General features: G+C 38.8%; 1 protein-coding gene across 4 annotated transcripts in view; it reads left to right on the top strand.

Moving 5' to 3' along the window:
* The window catches only part of LOC145788638 (kinesin-like protein KIN-7K, chloroplastic), an 85,098-nt gene extending 66,773 nt beyond the window's left edge, over positions 1-18,325 (top strand). For 2 of the 4 annotated variants that reach the window (XM_082912654.1, XM_082912655.1), the window contains exons 16-25: positions 4,718-4,804; positions 5,137-5,319; positions 5,535-5,693; positions 6,075-6,302; positions 7,485-7,625; positions 7,711-7,836; positions 7,961-8,011; positions 13,775-13,822; positions 13,924-14,124; positions 17,406-18,325. In XM_082912654.1, coding sequence (XP_082768780.1) covers positions 4,718-4,804; positions 5,137-5,319; positions 5,535-5,693; positions 6,075-6,302; positions 7,485-7,625; positions 7,711-7,836; positions 7,961-8,011; positions 13,775-13,822; positions 13,924-14,124; positions 17,406-18,026 — 1,845 coding nt within the window. In that variant the 3' untranslated portion in view covers positions 18,027-18,325. The remainder of the gene's footprint in view (positions 1-4,717; positions 4,805-5,136; positions 5,320-5,534; positions 5,694-6,074; positions 6,303-7,484; positions 7,626-7,710; positions 7,837-7,960; positions 8,012-13,774; positions 13,823-13,923; positions 14,125-17,405) is intronic. The other 2 variants (XM_082912656.1, XM_082912657.1) reach the window with 1 other exon arrangement.
* The last annotated feature ends 1,963 nt before the right edge of the window (positions 18,326-20,288 follow it).

The raw sequence follows: 20,288 nt of genomic DNA, 5'->3' as shown, positions 1-20,288 counted from the left end.
ATCTTTTTTATTACTTAAATATATTTATTTCCTTCTTTGTTTATCCAAAATAAAGTCTCTGAGTTTTATTGTGAGTCTTGCCAAGTTGGCAAACAATACCGAGCTTCTTTTGCTCCTAGTAATAATAAAAGTTATGTTCCTTTTTCTTTAATTCATTATGATGTTTTGGGCCCCTCTGGTGTGTTGTCAATGAAGGGTTATTGATGGTTTGTTACTTTTATAGATGACTGCTCTTGTGCCACTTAGTTGTATCTCATGAAAGAAAAGATTGAGGTTTTCTCTATGTTTCAAAACTTCCATACGATGGTACCCAATTTGGGGCGGTTATCAAAGTCTTACGTTCTGATAATGGAGTTGAGTACATTGATTTTGGGTTGGCCAAATATTTTTCCACTCATGGTATTATCCATAAAACATCTTGCATTAACACCCATCAACAAAATAGGATTGTTGAGCGTAAGAATCGTTATCTCCTAAACATGACTCGCTGTATGTGTTTTTCTATGGGTGTCCCTCGGTCCTATTGGGGCGAGGCTGTTCTTACTATAGCATATCTCATTTACTGTCTTCCTTCCAAGTCTTATAAAAAAGGGCACCTCTTCAGGTTCTCTTATGTTCTAAGTCTCTGTTTTTCATTCCTCCAAAAATCTTTGGCTGCGTATGTTTTGTTCACAATCATTCTCCTTCTCAGGATAAGTTGGATCCTCGTTCTCTCAAGTGTGTGTTCTTAGTTTACTCTCCTACTCAAAAGGAGTACAAGTTTTATCATCCTCCCTCTCGTAAATGGTTTGTGTCCATGAATGTCACATTCTTTCAGTCTCAATCCTACTTGTCTAGTCTAGTGTCCTCGTCATCTCTTCAAGGGGAGCCTTGGTGTGAAGAGAGTCCTATTGCTTCTATTATTCCTGGCTCAGTACTGCCTCCAATGGTACCTAATACTAGCAATACTAAATCTGATGTTGTCAAGAATAGAGAAGGGCAAGTTTATGTCAGGGATAAAGAAAGGTAGAAAGTTACTTGGATAGAAGAGACCAATTTTGATCAATCACTGTCGTCTTCTTCTCTTGATAAAGCTCCTGATATTGTAACCTCTAAGTCTAGCCTACTGATCTTGATATACCCATTGTCGAAAAAAAAGGTGTGAGATCTTGTACTCATCATCCAATTTCTAACTTTGTATCTTATTCTCATTTGTCCTCTTCATATAAATCCTGTGTCAAAAATTTCCTCTGTTAGTACACCTAATCATTTTCAGGATGCTCTTACTACTCTTAAGTGGAAACTGGCTATGGTAGAGGACATGAAAGTGCTTCCTAAGAATGACACTTGGGATTTGACTGAGTTACCTAGGGGAAAATGAATTATGAGATGTAAATGGGTATATACTGTGAAACATAAGGAAGATGGTTCAATTGAGTAGTATAAGGCTCGACTTGTGGTAAAGGGTTTCACTCAGACCCATGGGGTGGATTACCAAGAGACATTTGCCCCAATTGCAAAGATGAATTCAGTCAGAATACTTCTCTCTCTGGCAGTTAATCTGGATTGGCCACGACCACGGTAACTACGTTTATATCCACTGGCCATCGTTGTCCTTGACCTCTGGTATATAAGGGGAGTCCGATGTTGCTTACTATTTTTTTTTATTATAAAAAAACTCCAAATCTTTTATTCGAACACTTCTACAGGATTTGTTACCTCTGTTAACCCTTCTGTTCAAACACCTTATCTTTGATATTTTTGCTTGTTGCTCCTTGTACCCACAAACAAACTTTACCGGAACTGACCGTCGACTCTCTTCCCACAGTCCTATTTGCCACGTCAAAAAACGATCTACACACATTTGAGTAAACTGCCCGTAATTCTCGGAATACTCTTTTAAATAGTACAACATTGTATACCAATACAATCAACAACAAAAAGAGACAGAAAAGGAGGACGAAACAAGGTACCAGAAAACGTCACCACAATAGCTATCACACTGCAAAAGCTTATTCCTCTCCACGGCAAATGTTTTCTGGTACCGAATAAATAGCAAAATTGGCCTGTGAGTAAGGACGAAGATTCCCAATTCAAAAGAATTCAAAAGCACAATCATTTTTCTGCCTTTGCTTTATGTCACTCAATTTGAATGTGAAGAATGCTTTTCTGTATGGTGACTTAGAAGAGGTATATATGGACATTCCTCCTGCCTTTAAAACTCTTCAAATCAAGGGAAAGGTATGTCGACTTCGGAAGTCATTATATAGCCTCAAACAGTCGCCTAGGGCTTGGTTTGAGAGGTTCACTCAGGTGATGTTTAAATATGGCTTTAAACAGATTCAGGTTGATCATACTTTGTTTGTTAAACATTCCTCTCATTGTGGAGGACATAGTGCTTACAGGAGATGATGTTGAAGAAATTCCTTTGTTAAAGAAGTATTTGGCAAGTGAGTTTGAAATCAAAGACTCAGGGAACCTGAAGTATTTTCTGGGAATTGAAGTGGCTAGGTCCAAAGATGTGATTTTCATCTGTCAGAGAAATTTTGTCCTTGGAGAAGGATTCATGTAGCCGACTCCATTTGATGGGGCTTAAGGCTTGGTTTGGTTTTGGTTTTGGTTTTGGTTTTGTTTTTGGTTTTGGTTTATAGAAAATATGTCCTTGACCTGTTGAAGGAAATAGAGGTGCTTGGAAGTGTAGCCTGTGACACGCCACTGGAGCCTAATCAGAAATTTTGTGATGATAATAGGGAAGCAACTGTTTATAGGGGGAGTTATCAGAGACTAGTGGGTAAACTCATTTATTTATGCCATGCTCGTCCTGATATTGCTATTGTTGTTACTGTAGTTAGCCAGTTTATGCATGTTCCTCATGAAATACACTTGGCCACAGTTATGAGAATTTTGAGATACTTGAAATCTTCTCCTAGAAAAGGTCTTTATTTTTTGAAACATGATCATCTTAGTTTGGAAGCTTATATGTACGCGGATTGGGCAGGTTCTGTGACTGATAGGAGGTTCACCTCAGGGTATTGTACCTGTTGGAGGCAATTTAGTTACTTGGAGAAGTAAGAAATAGAATGCAATTGTCAGGTCTAGTGCAGAAGCTGAGTTTAGAGCTATGGCACAAGGCGTGTGTGAGTTCTTGTGGATCAAGTTGTTATTGCTTGATCTGGGAATTGACCGGAGGGACTCCATGCGGTTATATTGTGATAATAAGCTGCTGTTAACATAGCTCACAATCCGGTTCAACATGACTGGACAAAGCAGGTTGAGATTGATCATCACTTCATCAAAGAGAAGCTCACTAGTGGTACAATATGTACTCTATTTGTGAAGTCTGGTGAACAACTTGCAGATATCCTCATCAAGGGAGTTGAGAGTAAACCATTTCATGACATCCTTGGCAAGCTGGTTATGAGAGTCATCTTTGCACCAGTTTGAGGGAGAGTGTTAGAATATATGATTGGAATCATTTTATTATTTGTGTTTTCTTATTTAGATTATATTGTAATTCTTTAATCAGTGTCTTTCTGTCTTTGTAACAGTTTGATTGATTAATATAAAAGGTGTGATATTATTATCCTTCCCCAAGTTAGCTTCCTCTTAAGCAAGCACAAAATAATCAGGTCCTTGCATTGAATCTCCATGGAGTGGAAGTTGTGAAGAGGAGAATGTTTTTATTCTGTGCTTTGTTGAGGACACGTAATAATTAGTCAATATAGATTTATATACATCACTATAGTTTTAAGCACCTCTTCAATCATTTCTTTTGTAGATTCTTTTGTCGAGTCTATGGTTCATTTAAGTTTCTTGGATGTGGCTTAGTGATGCGGATCATATGCACTCTACGTTGGCATGGAGACTTTTTTTATTTTGTAATTATATTTTTAATATTTATTTTGAATTATAGTTTTAGTTAGGATTTAGTTGCCAAATAATAATAGGATATGATTTCATATTTTGATTAGGGGTTTTACGCTGTAAGTGTTGGGGCTTTCTTTGTATTATTCAACTTGGATTAATATATCGTGTTCAGAGGTCGTTTTGTGTTAGGGTTGTGGCCCTCTTTTCTCTAAAGCATTCTACATCACTTCTCTGCACCTTCGTAGCAGGAAACTCCTACTTGGGAGACATTTCTTACTCAAAAGCGCGTGTCTGCGCTCCCAAGGAAGAAACTTGTAAACTCACTCCCAACTGATGTAGAAACTCTTAACTATTCAAATCTCAAAGAAACAAAAGAAAAACTACTTTCTATTTACATAATATTTATTTATTCTTGACAAAGACAATTTGTAGTTGACATCAGTCTCAAACATTTATTCATATTTTAAAACATATTATAACTAAGCAGAAAATATAATTGTTAGAATATATTTATATATAAAATATATACATGCTCCCATAGGTGCTCCTAACCTTAGAAACTTATATATGCCCATACTCCCCCAGCTCCTGTCCCGAACCCCGCTTCAAGCAAATATGCTCTGGGCTCTTATGTATATGTACATGTGTTATGCCCATGTTTCACAGCTTTTATAATGGTACAAAAAGAGAATCTTTAATCACGTCCACACAAAGTTTGATTTCCATAAACTTTTCTATATCTAACTTAATCTAAACCACTTGCATTGTATGAGATCCGTTATTAGTTTTTGTTTTGCATTCCTTCTGTATAGTCATGTTAAACTCTGAATCAGAATACCTAGATGTGTGATTTTCTCGCTGATTAAAACAGTGGGGAAAAAAAAAGCACGTGTCTACCCTCTTAAGTAAACCACTTCTGCTGGCAACTCATCTTGCTTCTTCGTTAGTTGTTTTGGAGGTAATCATCCCTCCTATTATCCCATCTATGTTTTGTTTAGTTAGTTTAGTAACTGCTCTTTAATTATTCATTTATTTAATAACTCTTTTTATTTGTGACTTGTGACTTGTGACTTGTGATAATATTTGATTTCCAGCCTGCCTATTTTATTTAGCTTTCTACGTACTTGATGTTTATTTATTACATATATATATATATGTATATATATATAATGCTGTCTTGTATTTTTAAAGTCATGTATAAGTATACTACTGATTACTTCAGACATCTTGGATAAACAGCTGTCATGCATGAATTAACCGAATTTGTTTGGTATACTGTGATGTCTAAAGCTGGAAGATGGTCAAGTCAAGCTGCAATCAAGATTGGAACAGGAAGAGGAAGCTAAAGCTGCCTTGTTGGGGAGAATACAACGGTTAACAAAGTTAATTTTGGTCTCGACAAAAACTTCACAATCATCAAGAGTTCCTAACCGCCTTGGTCCTAGAAGAAGGCATTCCTTTGGAGAAGAGGAGGTATTTTGATAGGGTGATCCCAATTTTTTATTTTTTTTTATTTTTAAACCTCTAAAATACCCATCAAGTTGTTTGACAAGAAATGGGGAAAAAAATTAACTTATCTAACATAATCGAATGGTATGGATTCTGTTAAACGGCTGGACTTCTATCCTTCTCTATATCTATTCTATTTTAGTATGATCTGATTGCAGTTTCCTATGTTGAATGTGCAGCTTGCATACCTTCCTCACAGAAGGAGAGACTTGATCTTGGATGATGAAAACATTGACTTGTATGTCTCCCTTGATGGGAATTCTGAAACTGCTGATGATACATTGAAGGAGGAGAAGAAAACCCGGAAGCATGGGTTGCTAAACTGGTTAAAGCTACGGGTATTAGAATATGAATCTTTTATAATCTAGTCTCAAAGTGGTTAATGTATATGTTCGATGGCCAATTATACCAGTAATAGTCTCAAATGGGTTTCCAAACTATTGGGAGTTCTGAGAAATGAAGTTTACATTTCTTTTATAGTAGTCCTCAATCTTTATCTTTGTTTTACTTTGCTTCAATTTCATGATTTCAATCTTGGCTTTTCTTCATTTGGATTTCTGTGTGGTTGCAAGCACATGTAATTGTTGTGTGTTCTAGTAAAATTTTCCTGTACTGTTAAAGTGGTAGATGCCTAGTTCTGTATTTTCTTCTTTGTTATTATTTTTTCTGTTAACTTCTTTTTTCCCTTCACTTTCTAATTAATTCTACATTTTAAACAGAAACGAGATAGTGGTTCAGGGGCTTTGGCAAGCAACAGTGATAAATCAAGTGGAGTCAAGTCTATTAGTACACCTTCAACTCCTCAAGCAGAAAGTGTTAATTTTCAAATGGAATCCAGGCTTTCACATTCTCCACTTACGGAAAACACTCGTGCGGATCTCTTATCAGAGGCCAGACAGCATAGAGAAGGCCCTGATGATAAGTTTTTGGGACAAGAGACTCCTTTGGTATGCAATAGTTGTTTTCTCTTTTTAAACTGTAAACAACTGAATTAAATACATCTCGTCTGCTAGGTTTTATATAGTGAAGTTCTTGAAAACTTTTGCAGGTATTGGTTTTAAAAGTTTTGAAGACATGATTAATGTCTGAAAATATTGTTGAAATGTTCAAAACAAAAAAGGAAAAAGAAAGTATCCCACAGAGAGAGAGAGAGAGAGAGAGAGAGAGAGAGGAGAGGGTCAACATTTGGAGGGGGCAGATGAGCAACTTTCCTGTATACTTTTGGAACCATGAGTCCCTTTGTTTAGTCATCAGTAGTTGCCTAGGTTTGGCTATAAGATTTTCAGAATACTATATATATACACACTAGTAGTGGGTGCAAACGGGATGCGTTCGCAGTTCTACATTTAAATTTTAGGGCAATATGATTAATGAGGACAACCTTTAGCATTTTGTGGCAGTTTGATGAATGAGAAAAACTGTCCATCAGTTGTTGGATGTGGAGGGCATAGTTGGGAGAAAGAAAAGAGCATGCAGCATTACCACTAAATGGGACATACACTTTATATAATAGGATATGTATTCATTTCCTTGTTACTGTGTTCTTGAACTTGGGAATGCATAAATTCAGCAGGTGCTTGCCTGTTGATTATATTTTTTGAAGCCTATTTTTGCTGCTCTTGCCCAAAGGATATGGCCCTCCCGTCCTATTTCCTAAGACTTTTGCTATTTAAGTACAGGAGAATGTCCTTAATGTGCATCTAGTTGAGCCCAGGTAGTTGTAACAGGCTTAGTTGAATGAGTAGAGTTTGCAATCTCCTTAAAGTGCAAGCCAATGGACATATTATGAAGTAAGATTAACTGTTCATTCCTACCCTTTCTGGTTCTCTATGTAAGGCACATTGGAGTTGCCAAGAAGTATAAATTTTCTATGTCAGTGAATCTTGTTAGGTTCACTTTTGATATTCCTCCCGCTGTCTCTGTTAAAATTTGACTACATTTAGTCAAAGCTGGAATTGCAAATTCACATTAAGATGTTGACTAAATATTTAAAATTCAAATCCATTCTTCCTAGTGTCATCTTGATAACTTCTATGATGTATTTAATTTAGTTGTATAATTGAAGACTTGGCAAGAAGAATGGTTTTGCATAGCCTGATTTAGAACTCATTTGTCTTATTCAATGCCAGACTAGCATAAAGACAATTGATCAAATTGATCTTCTGAGAGAGCAGCAAAAGATATTGTCTGGAGAGGTGGCACTTCATTCAAGTGCTCTAAAGCGGTTGTCTGAGGAGGTTGCAAGAAACCCTAGAAAGCAACATATTTATGTAATATCTTGATTCTGTATCATTTGTGTTTACTACTGCTCTTTATTGCCTTGAAAATTCAACTAATATTCTTTTTGAATTTAAGGTGGAAATAAGAAAGTTGAATGATGAAATCAGAACGAAGAATGAACAAATAGCTTTGCTCGAAAAGCAAATTGCTGATTCCATTAATGATTCTCACAGCAAAATGGATAATGTAGAAGCATCACAAGTGAGTTGTGTTCTTGAGTTGCATAGGATGCTTGCTTCTTAATTATTAATTAATTTGAGAACTATTGCTGCTCCATGCTGCTGTCCAGGAAGATTTATTAAACTAATTTAGTTTTGAATTGCAGTCTGTAGCTGAACTAATGGAACAACTGAATGAGAAGTCCTTTGAGCTTGAGGTGATTATATGTCGGTCATCATGACTTGTGAATATCATTATTTTATGGACATAATTGGAAATTGAATTGGAAACCAAATGATTTCGTCTTTTGTTTCTTTCCTTTTTTTGATATGGAGATGCAAATCTCTCCTACAGTGCTAGCTTTTTTAAAACAAATGGAATCATTAAAATGAGACTCTAAATATTACTGTTAGACTCATCTCAAATACTGCGCAAAATATGTGTTGGAATGATTTTTTTATTTTTTATTTTTTTTCCATTGGATGGCTGAATGTTCATTATTCAATTAATTGAACTGAATGTCCTGTTTTACTAATGTTGCTCTTGAAGCTTGAGTAACCAGTTTAGGGTTTGATAGAATATCATCCCCTATTTATAAATGAAGATTAGGGTTTACAAGATAAGACAATTACAAGTCGAGCCCTGACGGCATAGAATAATTACAAACCAAAAAGCTCAGATAACAATATAATATGCTAACACTCTCTCTCAAGCTGGTGCGAAGATATTTCTCATGTCCAGCTTGCCTAATATGTCATGAAATGGTTTATTCCCAACCCCCTTGGTGAGAATGTCAGCAAGTTGTTCACCAAACTGGACAAAAGGGGTACAAATGGTACCACTAGCGAGTTTCTCCTTAATGAAGTGACGATTAATCTCAACATATTTTGTCCTGTCATGTTGAACTGGATTGTGAGCGATGTTAATGGCGGCCTTATTATCACAGTATAACCGCATGGAGTCCGTCTGATCAATACCTAGATCACTCAGCAATAACTTGATCCATAAAAGTTCACACACACCTTGTGCCATAGCTCTAAACTCAGCTTCTGCACTTGACTTGGCAACCACATTCTGTTTCTTACTCCTCCAAGTAACTAGGTTGCCTCCAACAAAGGTGCAATACCCTGAAGTCGATCTCCTATCAATTACTGATCCAGCCCAGTCAGCATCTGTATAGGCTTTCACACGAAGATGATCATACTTTGAAAAATAAAGACCCTTGCCAGGAGCTGACTTCAAGTACCTCAAGATTCTCATGACAGCCTCAAAGTGAATCTGATGAGGAGCATGCATAAACTAACTAACCACACTGACAGCAACAGCAATATCAGGACGGGAGTGAGATAGGTAAATGTGCTTACCCACTAATTGTTGATAGCTCCCCCTATCAACAGTTTCTCCTCCTTCATCATCCCCCAATTTCTGATTGGGTTCCAGTGGAGTGGCACATGCCTTGCAGCCAAGCATCCCAGTTTCCTTCAGTAGGTCAAGCACATATTTTCTCTGTGAGATAAATATCCCATCCTTAGAGCGAGCAACTTCAATTCCCAGAAAATACTTCAAGCTTCCCAAGTCTTTGATTTCAAACTCATTAGCTAAATATTTCTTCAGCAGAGGTATTTTTCCACTATCATTGCCTGTAAGAACTATGTCATCTACATAAACAATAAGTGCTGTAGTCTTACCACGTGAGGAATGTTTCACAAACAAGGTGTGATCTGCCTGACTCTGTTTGAAGCCATATTTAAACATAGCCTGAGTGAATCTCTCAAACCAAGCCCTTGGAGACTGTTTGAGACCATATAATGACTTCCGAAGCTTGCATACTTTGCCTTCTGTCTGATGATCCTCAAAACCAGGAGGAATGTCCATATATACCTCTTCTTCGAGGTCACCATGGAGAAAGACATTCTTGACATCAAACTGATAAAGCGGCCAATCTAGATTAGCTGCTAGAGAGAGAAGTACTCTGACTGAATTCATCTTAGCCACGGGTGCGAAGGTCTCTTGATAATCAATGCCATATGTCTGAGTAAACCCTTTTGCCACAAGTCTTGCCTTGTAACGCTCAATAGACCCATCTGCTTTGTGTTTCACAGTATATACCCATTTACATCCCACAGGTCGTTTGCCTGTAGGTAACTCAATCAATTCTCAAGTGCCATTCTTCCTAAGTGCTTTCATTTCCTCAATCATGGCTAGTTTTCACTCAGAGGTAGCAAGAGCATCCTGAAAATGGTTAGGAATGCTAACAGAGGAAATATTGGACACAAACGCTCTATATGAAGATGAAAAATGAGTGTAGGACACAAACTGTGAGATAGGATGTTGAGTACAAGATCTCACATCCTTTCTTTTGGCAATAGGAACATCAAGATCAATGGACTCAAGAGATTTAAAGTTACCTAAACTCTCATCAGAAGCAAGAGATGGCAGTGGAGGAGCAGAAGTGGTCCCTTGTATCTAGTTAACTTGTTGTCTGTCTATGTCTCGGACATAAACATGCCCGTCCTTATCCTTGGTGACATTGGGTTCTATAGTCCCAGTAGAAGAGGGTGGTGCAAGAACAACTGGTTCCAACATAGGAAGCACAGTAGAAGAGGGTGATGTCAGAACAACTGGGTCCACCATAGGAAGCACAGGACTCACTTCACACCAAGGCTCCCCCGGAAATGAGGACGGTGACACCGAAGAGGACAAGAAATAGGATTGGGACTCAAAGAAAGTAACATCCATGGACACAAACCACTTACGAGAAGAAGGGTGGTAACATTTATACCCCTTTTGAGTAGGAGAGTAACCAAGGAAAACACACTTGAGGGAGTGAGGGTCCAACTTACCTCGAGAAGGAGAGTGATTATGAACAAAACAGACACAACCAAAAATTTTGGGAGGAATATAAAACAAGGACTGAGAACCTAGGAGGACGTGAAGAGGAGCTTGTTTTTGCAAGACCTGAATAGGGAGACGATTAATAAGATGGGCAGCGATGAGAACAGAGTCGCCCCAATAGGGCCGAGGCACACTCATAAAAAAACACATGTACCGAGCCATGTCAAGAAGATGCCGATTCTTGCATTCCGCCACCCCATTTTGTTGAGGGGTATTGGTGCAAGAGGTCTGATGGATAATGCCATGAAAAGAGAAATATTGTCCTAACCTAGAATCTATGTATTCCCCGCCATTATCAAAACGAAATAGTTTGACAGTGGCCCCAAACTGAGTACAAATCATCTTATGAAAATTGCGAAAGACAGAAAAAACCTCACTCTTATCTTTCATGAGATATACCCAAGTAGCACGAGAAAAATCATTAATAAATGTAACAAACCATCGATGACCTTTCACAGACATAACACGAGAGGGATCCCAAACATCAGAATGTATTAATGAAAAAGGAACTAAACTTTTATTCAAACTGGGAGCAAAAGAAGCTTTGTGTTGTTTTCCAAGTTGACAAGACTCACAAAGAAAGTCAGTCACATGATGATTTGTGAAACCAGATGGAAATAAATGTTTAAGTAAATAAAAAGAATGATGCCCAAACAGTCATAAATCAGCGGGGGTAGTAGAAGACGTGGTGGAAGAATGAGCAAGTTTGTCCGGTTGATCCAGGAAGTAGAGACCATTTTCTGCACTACCACTGCCAATCGTCCTCCTCGTGACAAGATCCTGAAAAAGACAATGATCAGGGAAAAACGTCACACTACAATTCAAATCTTGGATAAGACGACTCAAGGATAACAGATTAACAGAAAAATTGGGAACATGGAGAACAGAAGATAGATGTATGGTAGGAGTGACTTGGACTAAACCTTTTTCAGAAATGGAAGGAACAGTACAATCTGCAATCCTAACTTTGTCCGGACCTGAAGAGGGCTTATAGATAAAGAAAAGATCAGAGGAGCCAGACATATGATCGGAGGCACCGGAATCAATAATCAAAGGCAAAGACTTATGACACAGGAAAACACAAGGAGAAGAGGCTAAATTACCTGAGCGGGCAAAGGACGAGGAAGCTGTACTGAGAGCAGTAGAGGACCACTGGTCCAACAATTGGCGCAAAGCATCCTCCAGCTCAGTATCAGAAGCTTGGCCAACAGAAGCAGAATTAGAATCAAATGTATCAACGACACTAGACTGATGAGCTCGGGAATAGAAACCACGTCCTCTAGACTGGCCGGATCGACCTCCTCGAGAACCAGACCGATCACCTCAACCCCCGGATGGAGTCCTATGCAGCTTCCAACACGTCTCATAAGTATGCCGCGACTTCTTGCAATAATCACAGAATACAGACTCCTTGGTAGCAGACGGAGGGATGGGAGTCGGGTTGAGGCCATCTCGAGGAGTAAACAGTAATGCTGAGCGGTCAATAGAGACAGGGGACATCATAGCAGACCGGCGACTCTCCTCATTCTGTACATAGGCAAATGCCTCCTGATGTGAAGGAAGAGTGTCCATACCCAAAATTCGACCCCTAACTGGATCATACTCCACATTTAGGCCTGCCAGAAATTTAAAGACCCGTTCCCGTGCGATAAACTTCTTGTACCCGACAGAATCAGCAGGGCAAACGGGCTTATAGTCTTCCAGGTAGTCAAGGCGTTTCCAGCCGTTGGTGAGGAAAGTGAAATACTGAAGAACAGTCTGCTCCCCCTGAAGTGAGCTCTGAATAGAGCGGCGCAACTCAAATGCCTGTGAGAAATTCCCATTGCGGGAATAGGTGGCAGCTACAGCATCCCAAACATCCTGGGCAGTCTCCATAGACAAGTAGCTCTTACCAATTTCAGGAACCATCGAATGAATAAGCCAACCCATAATCAAAGAGTTGGTAATCTTCTATTGGTCATAACCTGAGTCAGTGGTACTAGGTGCCTGTATCCTGCCATCCACATACCCCATCTTCCCTCGGCTCTTCAAAAATATAGTCAAACTTTGAGACCATGCTAGGTAGTTCTAACCATTAAATAGAGAGGTGGTGATTTTCAGACTAGGGTTGGGGTTCTCAGTCATGGTAGTAGGTATAATGAGACTCTCACTCCTCGGTGTTTGAGAAGTAGACGACACACTGGTGGAATCTGCCATCGATACTATACTACCGAACCCGCAACAAAACTAGTGGCAATCACAAACCCGGAAGGTGGTGATGAAAGAACAGGCACAATGACCACTATATAACAAAATTAAGAGGCCATTTTTTTTTTTTTTTTTTTTTTGTATTTATTTAGTTATTCATTTATATATGTATTGGTACGGTCTATATACACGACATAAGTATACCAAACAGTGATGAGAGTATACCAGAGAGAGATCGACGAACTGCTGGAAGATCGACTGGCGGAGGAGATCGACGGGCTGAGACTGAGGAGGTCGATGAGCTGAGGAGATCAACCGAGGGAGGCGGCTGCGTGACGATCGCGACAGAGGAAGGCGACTGAGTGACCACGGCGATTGAGTGAGGAAGACGAAGCAGAGATCGACGAGAGGAAGGCGACTGAGTGACGACGGCGACCTGAAGATCTCAGCAGATGATCAACCTAGGTAAGTTTCGAACCCTAGAGTCGTTGGTGCAAAGGTCGACCAACAAGGGTGAGCCGAAACCCTAGAGGTTCTGCTCTAATACCATGAAGCTTGAGTAACCAGCTTAGGGTTTGATAGAATATCATCCCCTATTTATAAATGAAGACTAGGGTTTACAAGATGAGACAATTACAAGTCGAGCCCTGAGGGCATAGAATAATTACAAACCAAAAAGCTCAGATAATAATATAATATGCTAACAGCTCTAACTTATAGTTGAGACTAAACAGGATGTGATGAGTTACAATTTAGAATAATGTGTATAAAGCAAAAGTAAGCAGGGAATAACTAAAATATTCTCCTCAGTCTCGGATAGTGATCATCCTACAATGTATAAAGTTTTTTTTTTTTTCCCTCTTCCTCAGAAGCAACTTATTATTATTTCTTTCTACAGGTTAAAGCTGCAGATAATCGAATAATTCAAGAGCAGCTCAACCAAAAAGTACTGCCGTACAGGACTTGTTCAATTTCTATAGAACTTTTACTTGTTTCATGATTTTACTGGTTTAGAATCTGTTGTAACCAAATATATTGTTTTTTCAGATCTGTGAATGTGAAGGACTGCAAGAAACAATTGCGTCCTTGAAACAACAGCTCTCTGATGCACTAGAGCTGAAAAATTCCAATCCAATCATTGAGCATTCACAACGTTACTTAGAAGCACAAAGCATTAACGGAGATTGCATGGCCAACGAGAGTAAAGTGTTAAGAGATTCAAATGAAAGGTTGCTTCTACAAGCTCAGGTTAGTTGAAGGAAACTTATGCAATCACATAAAATCTGTCATTAGTTACATGCAGTATGATACATTTTTGTTTAAGTATCTTTGTTGATTTGTCCAAAATGTTTATATTTCTTTAAAAGCCAAAGTGAAACCTATAAATCATTTCAATAGTCCTTGTTGAATGATGAATGTAAGTAATGATTTTTTCCCTTTCACATGTTTTAGAGTGGGTGATAGTCACAGAATATAGTTTTGGCATGACACCTGGTATTAGCGGTGAAAGTTTAACCGACTCAACCAAACAGACCAACAAAACCGGCCGAAAAAAACAGTTCTTGGTCTGTTTGTTCCCTTAAAACGGTCTGTGCGGTTTTGATTTTATTAATTTTTTTGGACTCAGTTTGGTTGCGGTTTTCTTGTATGAGAGACCAAAACCCACCGAACCGGACCGTTTGTTATTTTACATCCCAGCCATCCACACATACCCTAGAAGTAATGTGAGTCATCCACACGTGTAACATTTATATCCCCATCATCCCTCACACATTGCTCCTCTCTCTCCCCAATGGCTTTTTGTAATCACCGTCGAAGTCCATAAAGCTTTGGCTCATTGATGTCTTCGATTTACCACTCTCAACCAGATCTAACATATAGCAATCCATGTACATGCTGCATGACAGAGATGCTTATCTTCTTTACCAGATCTGGAAAGTGAATAGATTATTTTCCGTGGGTGGTGATTTCTCTCTACTTCTGTTACTCTACATCTTTCCCTATAGCTTTTATTTTTCTGTTTAAAAAATCTACGATTTTGAGTTCTCATTTTTCTATGCTCCTTCTCTTTTGCCTTGGAAAGTGACCTTTTGGGTCTTCAAATATTTTCTCCTCTCTGTTTGGTTTACACCATCCGCGAATAAACCGAATTGAAACCGACCGTACCAATATACAATGGTTCGGGACAGTTGAAAGCTTTTCTTGGTTGGTGTCGGTGCGTCCATATACAAAACCGAGGGGTTTGGTTCGGCGAGAATTTTGCTCAATCACTGACCGAACCGGACCGATTTCACCCCTACCTGGTGTAGACAAAGGCATTTTCGAATGTGTTTGCGATGACATCTAATTTAGAGAGTTCAGAGGAGTTTTGGGACTCATCTTTGGAGAATAGTTGGTCACCCGTTTCTTTGCTTGGATGGCAGCATGAGAAGCTATTTGGATGAAGAATAATTTGGGTAAATTATACTAACCTTCCTTGAGGTTTGGAGAAAATACAACAAACTCCACATTTTTGGCATAATTACATTAGGTCTCCTAAATGTTTTAATTCAAAGTTTCCTTTTTCCTCAATAATTTGGTAAGTCATATTGATAGAAAAATAATTTCATCATCTCTTTTGCACTGAAGTGTATATTTTTCCTTGTCCATCCTTGTGTTTCACATCATCTGCAATAAAACTTCCTTTATACTTACTAAAAGAGAGGTTGGTGTAATTATGCAAAAATTGTTAGGCTTGCTGTATTTTCTCCAAAACTAAGGGGAAGTCGGTGTAATTTACCCAAGATAATTTGAGAGTAAGGGCAATTTCTTGATGGATTGGTTTGCATGTGCAAGAGAGGGGTAGTGTAAATTATCGTTTAATTTATTGTCAATTTGTAAGAGGTGTGGAGTGGTGTTCTCAATCTTTTCAGTGGAGTGGGTCGTGTAATATTAAGCACGCAATTTGCTTGCTTCTTGCACCGAAGGTTGTGAAAAGGGAGAATTGGTGTTGGTGGATCCGGTTTTGCATCTTTATGGTTAGGTTTTCTATCATTGTGAATGGGGTTGCTAAAGGTTTCTTTGACAATTTGAGGCAGGGAAATTTTATATCTCCCCTTCATAGTAATGGGTTTCTTCGTAGTATCATTCAGAAAGTGGTTGGTGCCTGCTATTTGACTAAATTTTAAAGTTGGAGGCATGGTTGGTGAGATGTTATCAATTGATCATTTATTATTTATTGATGATACACTACTATGTTTTCTGGAGCGAATGAGGGAGTACTAAGTGTACCAAGATGCATAATATTTTGTTTTGAAGCTGTATGGACTGAGATTTAGTTTTATGAAGAGAGATCATTCCGCTGGGGGGAGCTTCGAGGTGGAGATTTGGCGGCTAACTTGGGGTGCCGGGGGTAGTCATCTTACTAGGGTCCTATCTGGGGTTGTCACTGGGCTCTTCCCTCAAGAGTAAAAAAGTGTGGGATATTTTGGTGGAAAAGTTTGAGAAGAGGCTAACTAACTTGGAAAAGGCAATATCTTTCAAAGGGGATCATACTTCGATAAAAAGCAATAGTCTGCCAACATGTGTTTTATTTTCACCATTCCTTTCTCAATGACAAAGAAGTTGGAGAAAATGATGAAAGATTTTTTTTGGCAGGGCCTTGGGGAGGAATTTAAGTAAAGCTAGTTTACCTTAGAAGAGAGGGGGCTCTAGTGTTTGAACACTAGAGTTTTTCAACAAGGCCTTATTGGTGAATGTTTATAGAGATTTTCTTGGGAAATTTTGTGGAGCAGGCAAGTTATGTCTATGATTGGGGTGATTGGTCTGCTTGTTGCATAAGGGGGTTGCATGATGTGGATATTTGGAAGTGCATCATGAAGGTAAGGGATGATTTTTTTCCGACTTACATACTAGTAGGTGATGGTCACAAAATATAGTTTTGGCTTGACACCTGGTGTGGACAAAAAAGGCTTTTGAGGGAGGTCTTTGCGGATATGTTTGCTATGACATCTAATTCACAGGGGAACAGTGGTGGAGTTGTAAGACTCATGTCCTTTGGGCGGCTCAAAGTAAGGACATGAAACATGGATAAATGCTTTGTTTCCACACAAAAACGGAACCTTCATTTTGAGAGTCAGAAAATGTTGTGGAGCGGGAAATTGAAAGAAAGACGCAACGGGGACGGTCTTGTAAACAAGAAAGAGAGCAGGGTCTTGTAAACAGCATTGAGTGGCAATGCCACATAAGTCATTAATAAACTAGTTAGTAAATTGGCGGTGCCCCATGGCTTTATTGGACCCATTGTTTGGTAAAGTTCTATATGCATAATTGAATTTATCAAAAAAAAAAAAAAAAAAGGTTCTATATGCATAATCTTATGGCTTGAAAATCAGCTAGTTTACAGAGATGCCATTATATGTTTACATTAATGAACTAGATAAATAAATGGTTTTGATGATGTGTCCATAATTTTTTTCCATCTTATTCCTGACAAGAAAGGAAGGGTATGCTTTGGTTATCTTAATCTATCAACTTTTATTTGTAATCAGGGAACTGAAATTGAAAGACTCAAACATAAAGTGGCTGAACTAACTGATGCAAAAGAGCAGCTAGAACTTCGGAACCAGAAACTAGCAGAAGAGAGTTCATATGCAAAAGGATTAGCCTCTGCTGCTGCTGTTGAGCTCAAGGCGTTGTCAGAAGAAGTTACCAAACTCATGAACCATAACGAGCGACTATCTGCTGAGCTGACGGCACAAAAGAGTTCCTCCCCAAGCCAGCGTAGAAATAGCTCCTCCACTATCAGGAACGGCCGCAGAGATGGTCACGTCAGGCGGCAGCAGCAGGATCAAGGTGGCGGTTTGACCTCAGATTTCAAGAGGGAACTAGCTTTGAGCCAGGAGAGAGAGCTTTCGTATGAAGCTGCTCTAGTAGAAAAGAATCAAAGAGAGGCCGAGCTACAAAAGAAGGTAGAGGAATCCAAACAAAGAGAGGCTTATCTTGAAAATGAGCTTGCAAACATGTGGGTTCTTGTGGCAAAGCTAAAGAAGTCTCATGGAGCCGAAAATGATGTTTCAGTTTCTGGGTTCACTAGAGAAAGCCAGGAAGTCAATGATGGTCTTGATCTTCAAATTTGGAATGAACCGGAACCGACAAAAGGCTTTCAATAGAATTGGTTTGATTTTTTATATATGACTGGACTGAGATTGTGTGGTGTGTGTATTATGCATGGGGTGTTATGGGTTGGTTGTGTATTCGGAGTGAGGCTCTCTCTCTCTCTCTCTCTCCCTAATGTTGATTCTTTTGAGTGTATTGTTGTACAAATCAGGTTTCTCTTCTTCGTCAAGTGTATCTAGCTAGTATGGTCTCATTACGATAATGACAAACGCTGGTCACATGTTCACTAGTGTACGAATGTAATTTTCCTGATCCAAATGTATGGCGTTGATTATTGTTTCTCTGATCCAAATTGTAATTTTTTGGTAATTAATTTTTGCTGTTGGCTGCTTTGACATTCAAGATGGGGAACCATATATATAATTAATTTTTTTTTTTTTTTTTCCCATTGGCAACCATGTTTTGAATAAGAATTGATGCGTTGTATTGCATTTCCCCCAGAACAACACTATACACCGAACAAATTTTTGGAAGTAAATAATAACTGTGCTCAGGGAACAACCATGCATTTGGAAGTAGGCCTGTAAACGGGTCAAATTTGGGTCGGATTGGATAGAATCCGATCTGATTAACAATTAATCCGAATCCAATTATCAAAAATCCGACAATGCATAATCTGATCGGATTCATTTTATTTGTTTGTTTTTTTTTTTTTTTGTTTTGTTTGTTTGTTTTTTTTTAAACCAGTCATATAACACTTGCCAAAGCACAATCTAAGAAAATTATGGGTAGCGTTTGGTAGAGTTTTGTAAATGTGATTTAAGAGTATGAGTTGTATTTTGAGTTTGTGTGTTGTGGAATTATGATTTGAGTGTAGAAAATTTGTTTGGTAAAGAGTTTTGAAAATAGTTTTGAAAAGAGTCTTGATTTGAGTGGGGAATTATTGATGTGACATTTAAAATTTGATACAAAAATTTATAACTCATTCAATTCAAAATTATTTTAAAGCACATAAAAAATTTTAAAATTTTCGAAAAATGTTTTTTTCGATTATATATCAATTGCAAAAAAAAAGAATTGTAAAAAAAAAAAAATCACTATTCCGGACGACTGGCCGGACGTCCCGTTTTGAAAAAAAAATTGAAACACGCGCTTGGTTTTGACAGAATAGACAGAGCGTTTTGCAGAGCTGTGGAAAATTAATTCCACAGCTCCATCCAAACACCATATTCAAACTATCACGTTGAATCACATTTTAAAATCACAACCAAACACAGCCATGTATTCTCTTAGCATCCAAACAAATCATAAACAAAATTATCACCAAAAAGTAACTAGCCTCTTTCATTAAAATTGACTACAATTCGTTCTTCAAATTTTGCATACAGACATAATATGGATGTATTTATCTAGAAGAGTAATTTGCCAGACTGATTCCAGTATGGCGTGGTTAGGCCCACAAAGGTCATAGCCCACTATGAACAACCCAAGCCCATCACTTAGAGCCCAACACATAACCCAACTGATGAGATCCTGAACAGCTGGAAGCCAACATGGCACGAAGAACCAATGATATTCAAACACGTGGCAGGTAAAGGACAAGCCACATTAGCAGACAAAGATCTGCAAAGTTATTGCCATTGCACATCGCCATTAATGCAGCCCATCACAGCATTTATTACGACAACACCTCTCCGTCGGAACAGCACCCCCTCACCTTGAACAAGGTAAGCTACAGCATAGACTTTCGGCCAAGGTGGCAGGTCGGAAAGGACGGCGAAATGATTACCAAAGGATATAAGCAGACGTTGAAGACAAGAAGAAGGTTAAGCTTTCTATCTCCCATTCATATCTCTACATTCTACTTCTCTCTCTCTAACTTGCTCGTCGAAGGGTTCGCTGGGGGACTCCCCGTTCCCTGTTGAACTCCTGTGCAGGTTCTTAGGTGGGCTTGGCCATTCAGATATCGGTTGGAGAAGCGTGGACTAGCCGATCCATTCCCTCTGGAACCCGTTGTATCATAACTGTATCATCAGTTGGCGCCATCTGTGGGAAAGCTTTGCTCCTCGCGCCAGTTGTGTTCCCTGTCGCCGGAGACCCTGTTCTAAAAACGATTTCTCGCTACCATCGAAGTGTATGGTCACGACTAGATCCATGGCTTCTCACCAAAATGCTGCCGACCACTAAGCCGACCCCCCCAATCCAAACAACCCACCACAATATTTCATCGAGCTTACCAACAGCATTAACCGCATGGCCGAGCAAAACTAAGCCCTGATTAATGCCCTACTCCAAAGAAACCTTCCTATGCCCCC

Source organism: Camellia sinensis, unplaced genomic scaffold (genome assembly GCF_055761805.1).
Source record: "Camellia sinensis isolate YWXY unplaced genomic scaffold, ASM5576180v1 Unanchor4, whole genome shotgun sequence".
Taxonomy (NCBI): Eukaryota; Viridiplantae; Streptophyta; class Magnoliopsida; order Ericales; family Theaceae; genus Camellia; species Camellia sinensis.
The sequence above is the reverse complement of the archived record's forward strand: the minus strand, read 5'-3'. Positions and strand labels throughout refer to the sequence as shown.